The 15746-nt window shown below is 42.9% G+C and overlaps 2 protein-coding genes across 2 annotated transcripts; both read left to right on the forward strand.

Annotated features, from left to right (window-relative positions):
• The first annotated feature begins 1631 nt into the window (after window positions 1-1631).
• On the forward strand, window positions 1632-3943 carry LOC306715735 (zinc-binding protein A33-like). Its single transcript, XM_079186195.1, has 2 exons — window positions 1632-1771; window positions 1848-3943. The coding sequence occupies exon 2, from the start codon at window positions 1865-1867 to the stop codon at window positions 3245-3247; it is 1383 nt and encodes a 460-aa protein (XP_079042321.1). The 5' UTR covers window positions 1632-1771; window positions 1848-1864; the 3' UTR covers window positions 3248-3943.
• Window positions 3944-13097: 9154 nt separating this feature from the next.
• Window positions 13098-15414, forward strand: LOC306715732 (zinc-binding protein A33-like). Its single transcript, XM_079186192.1, has 2 exons — window positions 13098-13236; window positions 13313-15414. The coding sequence occupies exon 2, from the start codon at window positions 13330-13332 to the stop codon at window positions 14716-14718; it is 1389 nt and encodes a 462-aa protein (XP_079042318.1). The 5' UTR covers window positions 13098-13236; window positions 13313-13329; the 3' UTR covers window positions 14719-15414.
• The last annotated feature ends 332 nt before the right edge of the window (window positions 15415-15746 follow it).

The following is a 15746-nucleotide window of genomic DNA, read 5'->3' on the forward strand; positions in this document are numbered from 1 at the left end:
GTACGGTTGACAAGCAGCCAATGTTAGTCAGTGACTGTTTAACATCAAGACAAACTATCCAGCCACGCCAATGACCCCAAATCAACTTCAAGATTAGCATAACACTAGCATAATAATTAATGTAGGACAGTTAACTACCCAGTAGGTGTCCAATAACAGGAAGTAATGGACACCCTGCAGCCAATCAGAATCGAGTATTCATCCAGACCATGGTACACATTCTTGTTTTGTAATATAATTATTGATACATTAATGTTGCAGCTGGTGAAGCTCATTTGAATTACTTTATATATTGATGGGCAGCTTGTGTAAGAAAAATGTCTACAACTTACACTAAATGTTGTTGAAAGAGAAAGCTTGTGTTTGAAGAAGATCAGTTTATGGATAAGATGGGTTCTCAGTTTGTATCTTGCATCTTGTATTTTTGCATCCTCAGACAGGCTCCTGATACGTGGGAAGCGTGATGTGGTGAGGACCGACAACCACACCACGGTGGCTTATATCAACAGGCAGGGTGGAGTTCAGTCCGCTGCCCTGTAGGGGACAGTAGAGAGCCTGTGGTTGTGTGTCAAAGGCACCTGTTGTCTCTGAAGGCTCTCCACATTGGAGACTGGAGAACAGGGGTGACGACCTCCATTTGAGAGGCGGACCCCTACCAGACGAGTGGAGGCTTCCCCCTGAGGTGGTGAAGCAGAATTTGGACCCACGTCAGGAAAGCGGAAGTGGATCAGTTCACCAACCGCCGCAACACCCACGACCCGCTATGATTCACACAGCAGGATGATTCAACCCTTGGAGTTGTTGGACACATTTGCACACGTACCATGACCAAGAAAGCTGCTGGAGAGAATAAGTCAGGAGCTGTTGTTGGTCATTCTGGTAGCTCCAGTTCACCGCTTTGCACCGTGTTTGTGTGCAGAAATGACTCAGGTGATGGCGGCCCAGCCCTGGGCCATCCTCTCCAGGCTTGGCTCCTGAGAGGAACATGCCGAGGAGGGCTGGACTGTTTGTACTGGTGGTGCTGACCATTCAGGTGACAAGAGCAGGATCCACCATCGCCTGTTACAAGGCAAAGTGGTCAAGGTTCCAATGCTGGTGTGAGGAAAGGAGGCTAGATCCCCTGTCTTGTGTGGTTGGGGTCTATTCTCTCCTTTTTGGAGGGTTTGGTGGATACATGACTCTCTCATGCCACTGTTAAAGTGTATGCAAAAGCCATTTCTTTTTGCGACGAGAGAGAAGTGAAATCCAGCTACATCTCGCCGTGACTATGAGGAAGACAAAGTCACATTCAAAAGTAAACCTTCAGTCAGTCGGGATTTTACTGTCTAAACTTAACATGCTTCAAAATAAAATGTGTGAGATATGAGACGGAGAACAAGAGAGGTTTTGATACGTCTGCAGTCATGCTAGCAGCTCTGTGAGGCTGCACTTGCTAATAATTACAACAGCCTGCTGCACTCTATCAGTCCACGTATCCAGCAATGAGTCAATACTTTGGAATGAGACACACCTCAGTGTTACATGTGAACCAACAACATTCTTCAGAGGAGGTGTGACAAAGCTCCACCCCTCACCTGACTCACCTGAGACAAAGCAGGAAACAGTTTGTCTTTCTTCCTCACTAAAGAGAGACACGCAGACTGAAAACAGACGATCAGATTCACCTTCAGAACAAACTAACAACTTCCTCTGAGTGAGTTCATCTACAGGAGAGAAAAGAGGAAAACTACAACACTGCTGCTTCAAGCTGCTGACGCTCCACACACTGAATGTGAGTTTGACTAAAAACAGTGAAGTTAGTAGAGGAGGGAGGGGAGCCATGACTGATGTACTTTCTGTGTTTTCAGCTTCACTCAGAGACTAAATGGCTTCCAGATCAGAGGAGGATCTCTGCTGTCCGGTCTGTCATGAAGTCTTTAGAGATCCTGTTGTTCTGTCATGTAGCCACAGCTTCTGTAAAGACTGTCTGAAGAGCTGGTGGAGAGAGAAACCAACTCAGGAGTGTCCAGTTTGTAAGAGAAGATCTTCAAGGTCAAATCCACCTGTTAGTCTGGTTATAAAGAACCTGTGTGAGTCCTTCTTACTGGAGAGAGATCAGAGAGCTTCAGAGCCTCTCTGCAGTCTGCACTCTGAGAAACTCAAACTCTTCTGTCTGGACCATCAGCAGCCAGTGTGTGTCGTCTGCAGAGATTCAGAGAAACACAGCGACCACAGATTCAGACCCATCGATGAAGCTGCTCGACAACACAAGAAGAACCTTCAGGAAGCTCTGGAGCCCTTAAAGGAGAAGTTAAAGGTTTATGAAGAAGTTAAAGTGAAGTCTGATCAAACAGCAGAACACATGAAGGTCCAGGCCCGACGCACAGAGAGGCAGATTAAGGAGCAGTTTAAGAAGCTTCACCAGTTTCTAGAGGAGGAAGAGGAGGCCAGGATGGCTGCACTGAGGGAGGAAGAGGAGCAGAAGAGTCAGATGATGAAGGAGAAGATGGAGGCTCTGAGCAGAGAGATAGCAGCTCTTTCAGACACAGTCAGAGCCACAGAGGACGAGCTGAGAGCTGAAGACGTCTCATTCCTGAACAACTACAAGGCTGCAGTGGAAAGAGTCCAGCAGCGCCCCCTGCTGGAGGATCCACAGCTGCTCTCAGGAGCTCTGATAGACGAGGCCAAACACCTGGGCAACCTGGCCTTCAACATCTGGAACAAGATGAAGGACATGGTCTCCTACACTCCTGTGATTCTGGACCCAAACACTGCTTATCCAAGACTCATCCTGTCTGAAGATCTGACCAGTGTGAGACGAGGAAAGAAACAGAAGCTTCCTGATAATCCAGAGAGGATATACTGGTCTGTTCTGGGCTCTGAGGGATTTAACTCAGGGACTCACAGCTGGGATGTCCAGGTTGGAGACAGTAAACTCTGGTTACTGGGTGTGTTAGCAGAGTCTGTCCAGAGGAAGGGAGACATAGTGTCTGGATTATGGACAATATGGTTCTATGAAGATGAATACTCAGCATGGTCACCATCAGCTCCACCCACTGATCTCTTAGTGCAGAAGAAGCTCCAGAGGATCAGAGTGAATCTGGACTGGAACAGAGGAAAGCTGTCGTTCTCTGATCCTGATACTAACACACACATACACACCTTCACACACACTTTCACTGAGAGGATGTTTCCAATCATTGGCACTGTTGGTAAACTGAATATGTTACCAATGAAGGTGTATGTGACAGTGGAACAGAGCAGTTAGAGATAAAGATCATAAATATATTCATGATGTTTGTTTTAAAGCCTTAAAGCTGCACCTGTCCTCCTGATGTCTCATTCTTCTAAATATATCTTTATTATTTCAGTTATTGTTTTATTATTGTTTTCATTCTTTTGTTGTTATTTAGTTTGACAATCAGCTGTTTGTTTCTGTTCTCTACCTTTTCATATATAAATGTATCACTTAGTTGCTCATGTTCTGCTTTGTTGAGCCGTTCTAGTCCTCGACAGCCGAGACCAGAGGCTTCATGTTGTCCTCTTGTTTTCATGATGTTCGTCCGCTCCATTCTCATCAATGTGATGTATCAGGAACGTCTGGAGGGAACTTCTTCAACTTTCACACAAGCGTCCACTTGGACTCAAGGATGAACTGATTCTAATGTGAAGTCAAAAGTCACTTTGACTTCACAAGACAAGTCAAGAATTCATCTAATTATTCATTATAACTTCACAGGAATGATGAAGTGATGACGTTTTGAACAGACATGTTTGTAAAGTGTAACTTGAGCGGTTGGTGGAGGAATACAGCCGTGAGTCGGTCATTCTAGTTCTTGTTGTGGATACTGTGTCATTTTAAACTTGAGTTTCTTTGATTGTTCTGACTTGTGTGTGTGGAGTCATGAAGACCAGCGAGCACTTTGTGGAAGCTGATGGATCCAAATGAAGAATAAAGAATCAATTCATCATGAACTGAATGTTTGAGCTTCAATCATTGTTCAGATCTAACACACTTTATTTACTGTTCTACATCAGATTATAATGTTTCTAAACTTGAAAATCAAGGTTTCATTACATGAAATGTTCACAATTTACACAATATATAAATATGAAATCATACAAAATATATGAACACGTTTCTATTTGATGTAATGAAGACAAGATGATTCTGAGTTCTGATTCACTTTCCATCAGTTGAAGTCTGCTGTTCAGAGGAGACGTTGGATTAAAGGTGGACGTCTCTGTTTTAAGGTGGACGTCTCTATTTTAAGGTGGACTTCTCTGTTTTAAGGTGGACGTCTCTGTTTTAAGGCGGACGTCTCTGTGTTAAGGTGGACGTCTCTGTTTTAAGGTGGACGTCTCTGTTTTAAGGTGGACGTCTCTGTTTTAAGGTGGACGTCTGTGTTTTAAGGTGGACGTCTCTGTTTTAAGGTGGACGTCTGTTTTAAGGTGGACGTCTCTGTTTTAAGGTGGACGTCTCTGTTTAAAGGTGGACGTCTCTGTTTTAAGGTGGACGTCTCTGTTTTAAGGTGGACGTCTCAGACTAAATGTAATTTTAGTGTTTTGATAACTGAATCTTTCTCTCTTCATAAAACAAATATAAAGATAAGAAAATAAGTGAAATGACTTTAGATATTAAAAGGTTTACAACATAAACTTGAAAGTAAATTTGTCATTCCTCATTTGTCACTAAAACTCCAATCTGTGACGAATCACGTGATCTCATCAAAGCTACATAATTCTGGCTTCATATCAGAGACTGTATATAAATGGACAATAATCACTGTGACGTCACTCATTGCTTTGTGGACTACCGTTCTGAGGCTTCAAGTTGGACATTTTGGCCGTCGCCATCTTGCTTTTTTGCAACCAGAAGAGACAAGAGAGGGTGGAGCTAAATACAACCGTCGCTGAATAATATGTTTTTGACCAAAATATTAAATTAAAGAAACAGTGTGTTACAGCCTTAAGGGCATCTGTTGGGAATATAACACCATTAAGTATGTTTTCTTTAGTGTGTAATCACATGAAGATAAGAATAATTGTGTCTTTGTTACCTCAGAATGAGCCAGACTTTTGAAAAGTTCTTTTTAAAATAAATAATTACAGTACGTCACAAAATACAACTGAGCTCCAATGAAACTTGATAACACTGCATAACAAAGAGTTTAGTTTGAATATGATATCAAATGATTTCCTTTAACTCCAAAGCATGTTCAGCGACATGTTCTCCTCTGACGTGAGCTTTCCAGTCATCTCTTCACAGAGTTGATCACAGAGTTTCTTTGTCTTCGTGTTGGAGGTTTTGTCACGATACTGACTCACCAACAGTTACAGGTGTATCAATACCACAATCAGCCTCCACCAACCACAGGTGATCTCCATCTAACTAATGAAGTGGTTTCTAGAAACCACCCGGCTGCACCGGTGATGATTCAGGGTGTAGTTCGGTACGAAGAAAATCGTTCCTATGAAACTATAATCACTATAATGTCTGTGGCTTATCTTCAGTAACCGGCTCATGATTTCTGGAGAGAGACAGCACTGTTGACTTTTTCAAATGTTGTGGAGCTCTGAGCACCACAAGCCGAGTGCCATTCAGTCCCATTATATTTCAGAGAAGGCAGACATCTGTAGGGCCATACCTCCAATTTAACTGCCATAAGGTTATTTATGTCATTGTTTAGTATGTTTGTTTACATGTCGTTATTTGTAAGGTTTGTTTTTAATGCGAATGGGTTTTTGTTTGTATAAAAGGGGGGGAACTATTGTTGCTTGCTGTGTTGTACCGGGACGTGTTTGACCGTGGCACAGTGACAGCAGAAGGGCGCGAAGCGTCTTAAGTCAGTCAGTCAGTAAGTCAGTCAGTAAACAAAGTAAAGTAAGTCAACTAAGTTTTCAGTTCAAGTTTCAAGGGATCATCTTTCGTGTTTCAAGTGGACTCATTTCCCTCTCAGTTGTGTGCAGCCAGTGAGGTACGTTATTTATGTACATTCGCCATTGCGCACATTCGCGCGCAAACTGTGTTTTTATGTAATGTAAACGTCTGATTGTTTTGTATGTCTAAATGTGATTTAAACAGTTCGACGGTGGACGGAGAAGTAGGAGGAAGAATAAATCCATCAGTTGAGAGAACCAAGGCGTCGTGTATTTACTGGAGGGAGTGATAGTCGAACTCAGATCTGCGTGAATTTCCCGGACCTGCTCGTGCCCGACAGCTCGTCAAGACGGAATCACAGATAAGACACTGTTGAGCGTTAAAGGACACACAAGTTCATCTGTTTTTTCATGAAGACGTCCATAAGTCAGACACTTAAGTTCGTGTTCTGAAAGGTGACATAAGGATTGAAAAAATAAAATAAAAGTACTATAAGGGGCTGTGTGTAGCCTATTAACATAACAGTGTTCCATAAGATATTAAGAGGCATTAATGTAAGTGATTTATTGTTACTGCTGATCATTTAAAAAAGAGGTAATTAATTTACTTAAGAAAAAGAAGGGTTTGTGTATGTGAATATAAGAAACCTAGCATTAGGAGAGAAGTTTTCTGTTAATGGTTTAATATCTTTCAATGCAAACTCATTTAAGTGTTTCACTAAGGACCTTTACAATTTCTACTTTACTTTAAGGGGTCTATTTAAGAGAAAGTGACTTAATATCTTGAGTGCCTTTTGTAAAATGTTTTTTGTGAACTACATTACTTATTTGGGACAACTTGATCTGTGTACAGTTCACGTTAAATAATTTAAAATGTCACAAACAAGTAAAGGGAGTCAGTATGTAGGTGCACTCATAGAACAAGTGTCAGAAACAGAGCAGGTAGATGGGTCTAGTGCTGTAGAACAGACAGCACAGTCTGAAGAGCCTCGACGAAGTGAGAGAGTCCGCACGTTAACAGAAAAAGGAAAAGAATTTCAGAAGACGATGCAGATAGGAATCAAAAGCAGCTCACTTGACAGTGATGAGGACCTGGACAACGCTACAAAAGACCTGCTCAAGACAAAAGAGCTAATACTTCGCTTTGACAGCATCTACGAACGCTGGAAAGCTTTAACTAAAGTGGTTAAAAAATCTGTAACTAAACGGGATCCCAGTAACATCCTACAAGAATACACGAGTATTATTCAAAGAGAGTTATCTGAACTGAATAGTGTTTATGATGAACATCGAAGGATTGCCAGCCCAGCTCACGAAATGCGCCGCAAGCTGGACAAATGCATATCAGTCACCAAGATTGTTGTACATAACGCTCAGTCTCAAATTCAAGGAACAGAGGAGGAGCTGATTTGGCCAGATGCAAGTTCTGTATTTGCATCTACAATTTCCAGTGTTTCATTTCCAGACTCCAAGTGTTCCAAGGTTATTTCCACTCGCTCTTATGTATCCTCAGTTAAAAGACAAGAAGCTGCTGCCGAGTATGCAGCCACCAAAGCTGTGTTGAAGATTATGGCTGAGCAAGAGTGCCACCAAGAGAACCTGCAAAGACTTGAAGTTGAGAACAAGCGGATAGTTGCTGACCAAGAAGCAGCTGCATTAACTCGCCGTCTTCAAGGAGAAAGGGAAGAGACTGAGCGTAGGATGGAAGAGACTGAGCGTAGGATAGAAAAGGAGAGACAAGAAGCTACTCTCTTAAGGAAACAGCAAGAAGAAAATGCTGCAAGAAAAGAGTCTGAAGAGGACTTGAAAAGAGAGCTTGTGCGTTTGGAAGAGCTAAAAAGACTGAATGCAGCCAGAGCAAGGCTTCACGTCTATGATGAAGAGGACTTCTATCCAGACCAAAGGCTTACACCACATAAGTCTGAGCTGCCTCCGCTTGAGAAAGCAAGTAATCAGGTGAACCCTGTGTATCAGTACCCACAACCACTAAGAGATGTGGCTCCAAGAGGTGTGCTTCAAAACGACATGGGAGAGCTTGTGAAAGTACTGGCTGAGGCTATATCAGCAAATAGGCTGCCCATTCCAGAGCCTACGATCTTCAGTGGGGATCCACTCAAGTTTAATCATTGGAAGTCTTCCTTCCAGACACTAATTGAAAGGAAAAACATTCCAACGTCAGAGAAAATCTTCTTCCTTCAGAAGTACGTGGGAGGAGCAGCTAAAAAGGCTATAGAAGGTCATTTTCTGATTGATTCAGAAGATTCATATCGCACAGCATGGGACGTGCTCAACGAACGATATGGCGAGCCTTTCGTCATTGCCAAAGCCTTCCGAGACAAATTGCATGCTTGGCCAAAGATAGCCTCTAGGGAGAGTGCTGAGTTAAGAGAATTTGTGGACTATTTACGTAGTTGTGAATCTGCTATTGCTCACAATGAGAGTTTAAAGGTTCTTAATGACGATATGGAGAATCAAAGGCTGACTGCAAAACTACCCGATTGGTTAAGTATCAGATGGAACCGAAGGGCCACACAATACCAACTGGAACACAGAAGGTTCCCTAGCTTTAGTTATTTTGTAACATTCCTATCAATGGAAGCTAGTATTGTTTGCAACCCTATAACATCTTACAATGCATTACGACAAGGTGAATCTGATAAAGCAAAGTTCAAGAACCAAACCACAGTGGTCTTCAAGAACCAAACTGTAGGTGCCAAGATCTTCACAACGAACACCAGTGAAAGAAACATAGTCACATGTGTGTTCTGTCAGAAATTTGGACACAGTGTTCACAAGTGTCGCAAACTCATTGAAAGACCAGTCGCTGACCGTGTCAAGTTTATTCTGAGTGAGAGACTGTGCTTTGGATGTTTGAGTCCTGGCCATCAATCCAAGAGCTGCAGTAGCCGGATGGTCTGTGACATCTGCTCAAAACGCCATCCCACATGCCTACACGAAGATCGTTCAAACCAAGATCAAGAAACAAGGAGAGAAAATCCTAAGCAACCAAGTTCTGTCAAAGAAAGAAAGCCACAGTCAACACAACGACAAGAAGTCATCAAGGAAACCACATCTAACAGAGTTGTGCAAGAAGGCAATAGTACACAGACTTCAGCGATAGTACCTGTCTACGTGTCAACACAAGGTGATTCAAGCAAAGAAGTTCTTGTCTATGCTCTGCTAGATTCACAAAGTGACTCTTCATTCATTCTTGAGGAAGTGGCTAACGTTCTAGATACGAACACAGAACAAGTGAAGCTAAAACTATCTACAATGTCGTCAAAAGCAACCATTGTAACCTGTAAAAGACTAAACAACCTGCAAATAAGAGGGCTATTCTCCTCTAAGAAGATCACAGTGCCAACAACTTACACTCGTGAATTTATCCCTGCTAATCGGACACATATTCCAACTCCAGAGACCGCTAAGGCATGGCCTCATTTGGAGCATCTTGCAGAACACATTGCGCAGCCAAAAGAGTGTGAAATTGGTCTGCTGATTGGGTACAATTGCCCACAAGCACTAATGCCACGAGAAGTTGTGTGTGGGGAAGAAAACCAACCCTTTGCTCAGAAAACAGATCTAGGTTGGAGCATCGTGAGTTATGGCGAACCACAAGATCACTACAGCGATGCAATTGGAGTAAGTCACCGCATCATTGTAAGGCAAGTAACGCCTGAACCCAAACCAACAGTCAAGCTTAAAAGTGAAGTTCACTATGTTTACAAGACCCAGATCAAAGAAATGATCAGTCCTGATGATGTAATTAAGGTGTTAGAATCTGATTTCAGTGAAAAGGTTGAAGAAGAGGCAACCGTCTCTCAGGAAGATCTCCACTTCATGACTAAGCTGAGAGATGGAATCAAACACAAACAAGATGGTCATTTTGAAATGCCCTTACCGTTCAAACAAGACAGACCAAATCTACCAAATAATAAGTCATGTGCTGTTCAGCGTCTAATATGCTTGGAACGGAAGCTCAAGAGAGACCAGAAATACTGCTCAGACTACATGAACTTCATGAAAGATATCATTGCTCGTGGTGATGCAGAGAGGGTTCCAGAAGAAGAACTCAACAATCAACCAGTCTGGTATATTCCCCACCACGGGGTGTACCACCCTCAAAAGCCGGGGAAGATACGTGTCGTCTTTGATTGTTCAGCAAGGTTCCGAGACACATCACTGAACGACCACCTTCTTACTGGGCCAGAGCTCACCAACACCTTGGTGGGAGTTCTTTGTAGGTTTCGCAAGGGCCCGATTGCTATTATGTGTGATGTGGAGCGAATGTTCCATCAGTTCCATGTAAGGCCTGAAGACCAAGACTACCTGAGGTTCTTATGGTGGGAGAACGGTGTACCCTAGCGCTGATGGAAGAGTCAGAAAGGTGAAACCTTTTATGAGTGACTCAACCTTAGATAACCAGGGTAAACGCACCACTAAGCCAGTCTATCTTGATAGACCTGTACAAAAGATAGTTGTACTGCTTGAAGCAGAATAGATTTGATAGTTATTTTGTGAGGTTAAATCCCAAAAATTGTGATTTGGTGGGAGTTTAACTGCCATAAGGTTATTTATGTCATTGTTTAGTATGTTTGTTTACATGTCGTTATTTGTAAGGTTTGTTTTTAATGCGAATGGGTTTTTGTTTGTATAAAAGGGGGGGAACTATTGTTGCTTGCTGTGTTGTACCGGGACGTGTTTGACCGTGGCACAGTGACAGCAGAAGGGCGCGAAGCGTCTTCAGTCAGTCAGTCAGTAAGTCAGTCAGTAAACAAAGTAAAGTAAGTCAACTAAGTTTTCAGTTCAAGTTTCAAGGGATCATCTTTCGTGTTTCAAGTGGACTCATTTCCCTCTCAGTTGTGTGCAGCCAGTGAGGTACGTTATTTATGTACATTCGCCATTGCGCACATTCGCCATTGCGCACATTCGCGCGCAAACTGTGTTTTTATGTAATGTAAACGTCTGATTGTTTTGTATGTCTAAATGTGATTTAAACAGTTCGACGGTGGACGGAGAAGTAGGAGGAAGAATAAATCCATCAGTTGAGAGAACCAAGGCGTCGTGTATTTACTGGAGGGAGTGATATCCAACACTCAGCAAGTCACACAACAATCTACACTGATGAATATCACTGCACGGGTAAAAGTATGTACTTTTGATTTTGGGGTGAATTGATCCTTCAGAAAAAGTAGTAATACCACAGAGTAGAAATACTCTGCTACAATTAACATCCTGCATTCAGAATTACACTTAAGTACAAAACTGTTGGAATCAAAATATACTGAAAGTCCCAAAAGTCTACTCATTATGTAGAATATATTTCACAATCATATACGTCAGGGTTAACGCCCGTTGAGGTGTCCATTGTCTCTGCTAAGTCAATTTAATTGCTATTATTATACACCTTAAAGGACATTATCCCACTCATACCGTGTTCATTTGCTAAAGAAAAAAAACAAACTCATTACCATCTGATAAGGTTCTTATGCAATAGAAACGTTGTTTACTGCTCCAGTATATGACACGGACCTTAGATAGGACGAACTCTTTGGCTCAGCTACGAGCCACAAAGTCAACTTCATGCTGTTAAGATTCAATGTCAGGAACATTGCGTACGGTTGACAAGCAGCCAATGTTAGTCAGTGACTGTTTAACATCAAGACAAACTATCCAGCCACGCCAATGACCCCAAATCAACTTCAAGATTAGCATAACACTAGCATAATAATTAATGTAGGACAGTTAACTACCCAGTAGGTGTCCAATAACAGGAAGTAATGGACACCCTGCAGCCAATCAGAATCGAGTATTCATCCAGACCGTGGTACACATTCTTGTTTTGTAATATAATTATTGATACATTAATGTTGCAGCTGGTGAAGCTCATTTGAATTACTTTATATATTGATGGGCAGCTTGTGTAAGAAAAATGTCTACAACTTACACTAAATGTTGTTGAAAGAGAAAGCTTGTGTTTGAAGAAGATCAGTTTATGGATAAGATGGGTTCTCAGTTTGTATCTTGCATCTTGTATTTTTGCATCCTCAGACAGGCTCCTGATACGTGGGAAGCGTGATGTGGTGAGGACCGACAACCGCACCACGGTGGCTTATATCAACAGGCAGGGTGGAGTTCAGTCCGCTGCCCTGTAGGGGACAGTAGAGAGCCTGTGGTTGTGTGTCAAAGGCACCTGTTGTCTCTGAAGGCTCTCCACATTGGAGACTGGAGAACAGGGGTGCCGACCTCCATTTGAGAGGCGGACCCCTACCAGACGAGTGGAGGCTTCCCCCTGAGGTGGTGAAGCAGAATTTGGACCCACGTCAGGAAAGCGGAAGTGGATCAGTTCACCAACCGCCGCAACACCCACGACCCGCTATGATTCACACAGCAGGATGATTCAACCCTTGGAGTTGTTGGACACATTTGCACACGTACCATGACCAAGAAAGCTGCTGGAGAGAATAAGTCAGGAGCTGTTGTTGGTCATTCTGGTAGCTCCAGTTCACCGCTTTGCACCGTGTTTGTGTGCAGAAATGACTCAGATGATGGCGGCCCAGCCCTGGGCCATCCTCTCCAGGCTTGGCTCCTGAGAGGAACATGCCGAGGAGGGCTGGACTGTTTGTACTGGTGGTGCTGACCATTCAGGTGACAAGAGCAGGATCCACCATCGCCTGTTACAAGGCAAAGTGGTCAAGGTTCCAACGCTGGTGTGAGGAAAGGAGGCTAGATCCCCTGTCTTGTGTGGTTGGGGTCTATTCTCTCCTTTTTGGAGGGTTTGGTGGATACATGACTCTCTCATGCCACTGTTAAAGTGTATGCAAAAGCCATTTCTTTTTGCGACGAGAGAGAAGTGAAATCCAGCTACATCTCGCCGTGACTATGAGGAAGACAAAGTCACATTCAAAAGTAAATCTTCAGTCAGTCGGGATTTTACTGACTAAACTTAACATGCTTCAAGAGCTCAGAGTGAAACGTAATGTTATCAGACGTAAATAAGTCTGCAGTCATGCTAGCAGCTCTGTGAGGCTGCACTTGCTAATAATTACAACAGCCTGCTGCACTCTATCAGTCCACGTATCCAGCAATGAGTCAGTACTTTGGACTGAGACACACCTCAGTGTTACATGTGAACCAACAACATTCATCAGAGGAGGTGTGACAAAGCTCCACCCCTCACCTGACTCACCTGAGACAAAGCAGGAAACAGTTTGTCTTTCTTCCTCACTAAAGAGAGACACGCAGACTGAAAACAGACGATCAGATTCACCTTCAGAACAAACTAACAACTTCCTCTGAGTGAGTTCATCTACAGGAGAGAAAAGAGGAAAACTACAACACTGCTGCTTCAAGCTGCTGACGCTCCACACACTGAATGTGAGTTTGACTAAAAACAGTGAAGTTAGTAGAGGAGGGAGGGGAGCCATGACTGATGTACTTTCTGTGTTTTCAGCTTCACTCAGAGACTAAATGGCTTCCAGATCAGAGGAGGATCTCTGCTGTCCGGTCTGTCGTGAAGTCTTTAGAGATCCTGTTGTTCTGTCATGTAGCCACAGCTTCTGTAAAGACTGTCTGAAGAGCTGGTGGAGAGAGAAACCAACTCAGGAGTGTCCAGTTTGTAAGAGAAGATCTTCAAGGTCAAATCCACCTTGTAACCTGGTGTTAAAGAACCTGTGTGAGTCCTTCTCACTGGAGAGAGATCAGAGAGCTTCAGAGCCTCTCTGCAGTCTGCACTCTGAGAAACTCAAACTCTTCTGTCTGGACCATCAGCAGCCAGTGTGTGTCATCTGCAGAGATTCAGAGAAACACAGCGACCACAGATTCAGACCCATCAATGAAGCTGCTCGACAACACAAGAAGAACCTTCAGGAAGCTCTGGAGCCCTTAAAGGAGAAGTTAAAGGTTTATGAAGAAGTTAAAGTGAAGTCTGATCAAACAGCAGAACACATGAAGGTCCAGGCCCGACGCACAGAGAGGCAGATTAAGGAGCAGTTTAAGAAGCTTCACCAGTTTCTAGAGGAGGAAGAGGAGGCCAGGATGGCTGCACTGAGGGAGGAAGAGGAGCAGAAGAGTCAGATGATGAAGGAGAAGATGGAGGCTCTGAGCAGAGAGATAGCAGCTCTTTCAGACACAGTCAGAGCCACAGAGGACGAGCTGAGAGCTGAAGACGTCTCATTCCTGAACAACTACAAGGCTGCAGTGGAAAGAGTCCAGCAGCGCCCCCTGCTGGAGGATCCACAGCTGCTCTCAGGAGCTCTGATAGACGAGGCCAAACACCTGGGCAACCTGGCCTTCAACATCTGGAACAAGATGAAGGACATGGTCTCCTACACTCCTGTGGTTCTGGACCCAAACACTGCTCATCCAAACCTCATCCTGTCTGAAGATCTGACCAGTATGAGACGAGGAGAGAAACAGAAGCTTCCTGATAATCCAGAGAGGTTTGATGGTTACAGGTCTGTTCTGGGCTCTGAGGGATTTAACTCAGGGACTCACAGCTGGGATGTCCAGGTTGGAGACAGTACATTCTGGTATCTGGGTGTGTTAGCAGAGTCTGCCCAGAGGAAGGGACACATACGATCTGGATTATGGACAATACGGTTCTATGAAGATAAATACTCAGCACGGTCACCATCAGCTCCATCCACTGTTCTCAAAGTGCAGAAGAAGCTCCAGAGGATCAGAGTGAATCTGGACTGGAACAGAGGAAAGCTGTCGTTCTCTGATCCTGATACTAACACACACATACACACCTTCACACACACTTTCACTGAGAGGATGTTTCCATTCATTAACACTGATGGTAAACTGAATATGTTACCAATGAAGGTGTGTGTGACAGTGGAACAGAGCAGTTAGAGATAAAGATCATAAATATATTCATGATGTTTGTTTTAAAGCCTTAAAGCTGCACCTGTCCTCCTGATGTCTCATTCTTCTAAATATATCTTTATTATTTCAGTTATTGTTTTATTATTGTTTTCATTCTTTTGTTGTTATTTAGTTTGACAATCAGCTGTTTGTTTCTGTTCTCTACCTTTTCATATATAAATGTATCACTTAGTTGCTCATGTTCTGCTTTGTTGAGCCGTTCTAGTCCTCGACAGCCGAGACCAGAGGCTTCATGTTGTCCTCTTGTTTTCATGATGTTCGTCCGCTCCATTCTCATCAATGTGATGTATCAGGAACGTCTGGAGGGAACTTCTTCAACTTTCACACAAACGTCCACTTGGACTCAAGGATGAACTGATTCTAATGTGAAGTCAAAAGTCACTTTGACTTCACAAGACAAGTCAAGAATTCATCTAATTATTCATTATAACTTCACAGGAATGATGAAGTGATGACGTTTTGAACAGACATGTTTGTAAAGTGTAACTTGAGCGGTTGGTGGAGGAATACAGCCGTGAGTCGGTCATTCTAGTTCTTGTTGTGGATACTGTGTCATTTTAAACTTGAGTTTCTTTGATTGTTCTGACTTGTGTGTGTGGAGTCATGAAGACCAGCGAGCACTTTGTGGAAGCTGATGGATCCAAATGAAGAATAAAGAATCAATTCATCATGAACTGAATGTTTGAGCTTCAATCATTGTTCAGATCTAACACACTTTATTTACTGTTCTACATCAGATTATAATGTTTCTAAACTTGAAAATCAAGGTTTCATTACATGAAATGTTCACAATTTACACAATATATAAATATGAAATCATACAAAATATATGAACACGTTTCTATTTGATGTAATGAAGACAAGATGATTCTGAGTTCTGATTCACTTTCCATCAGTTGAAGTCTGCTGTTCAGAGGAGACGTTGGATTAAAGGTGGACGTCTCTGTTTTAAGGTGGACGTCTCTATTTTAAGGTGGACTTCTCTGTTTTAAGGT

The sequence above is a fragment of the Pholis gunnellus genome, assembly GCF_910591455.1.
Source record: "Pholis gunnellus genome assembly, chromosome: 3".
Classification (NCBI taxonomy): domain Eukaryota; kingdom Metazoa; phylum Chordata; class Actinopteri; order Perciformes; family Pholidae; genus Pholis; species Pholis gunnellus.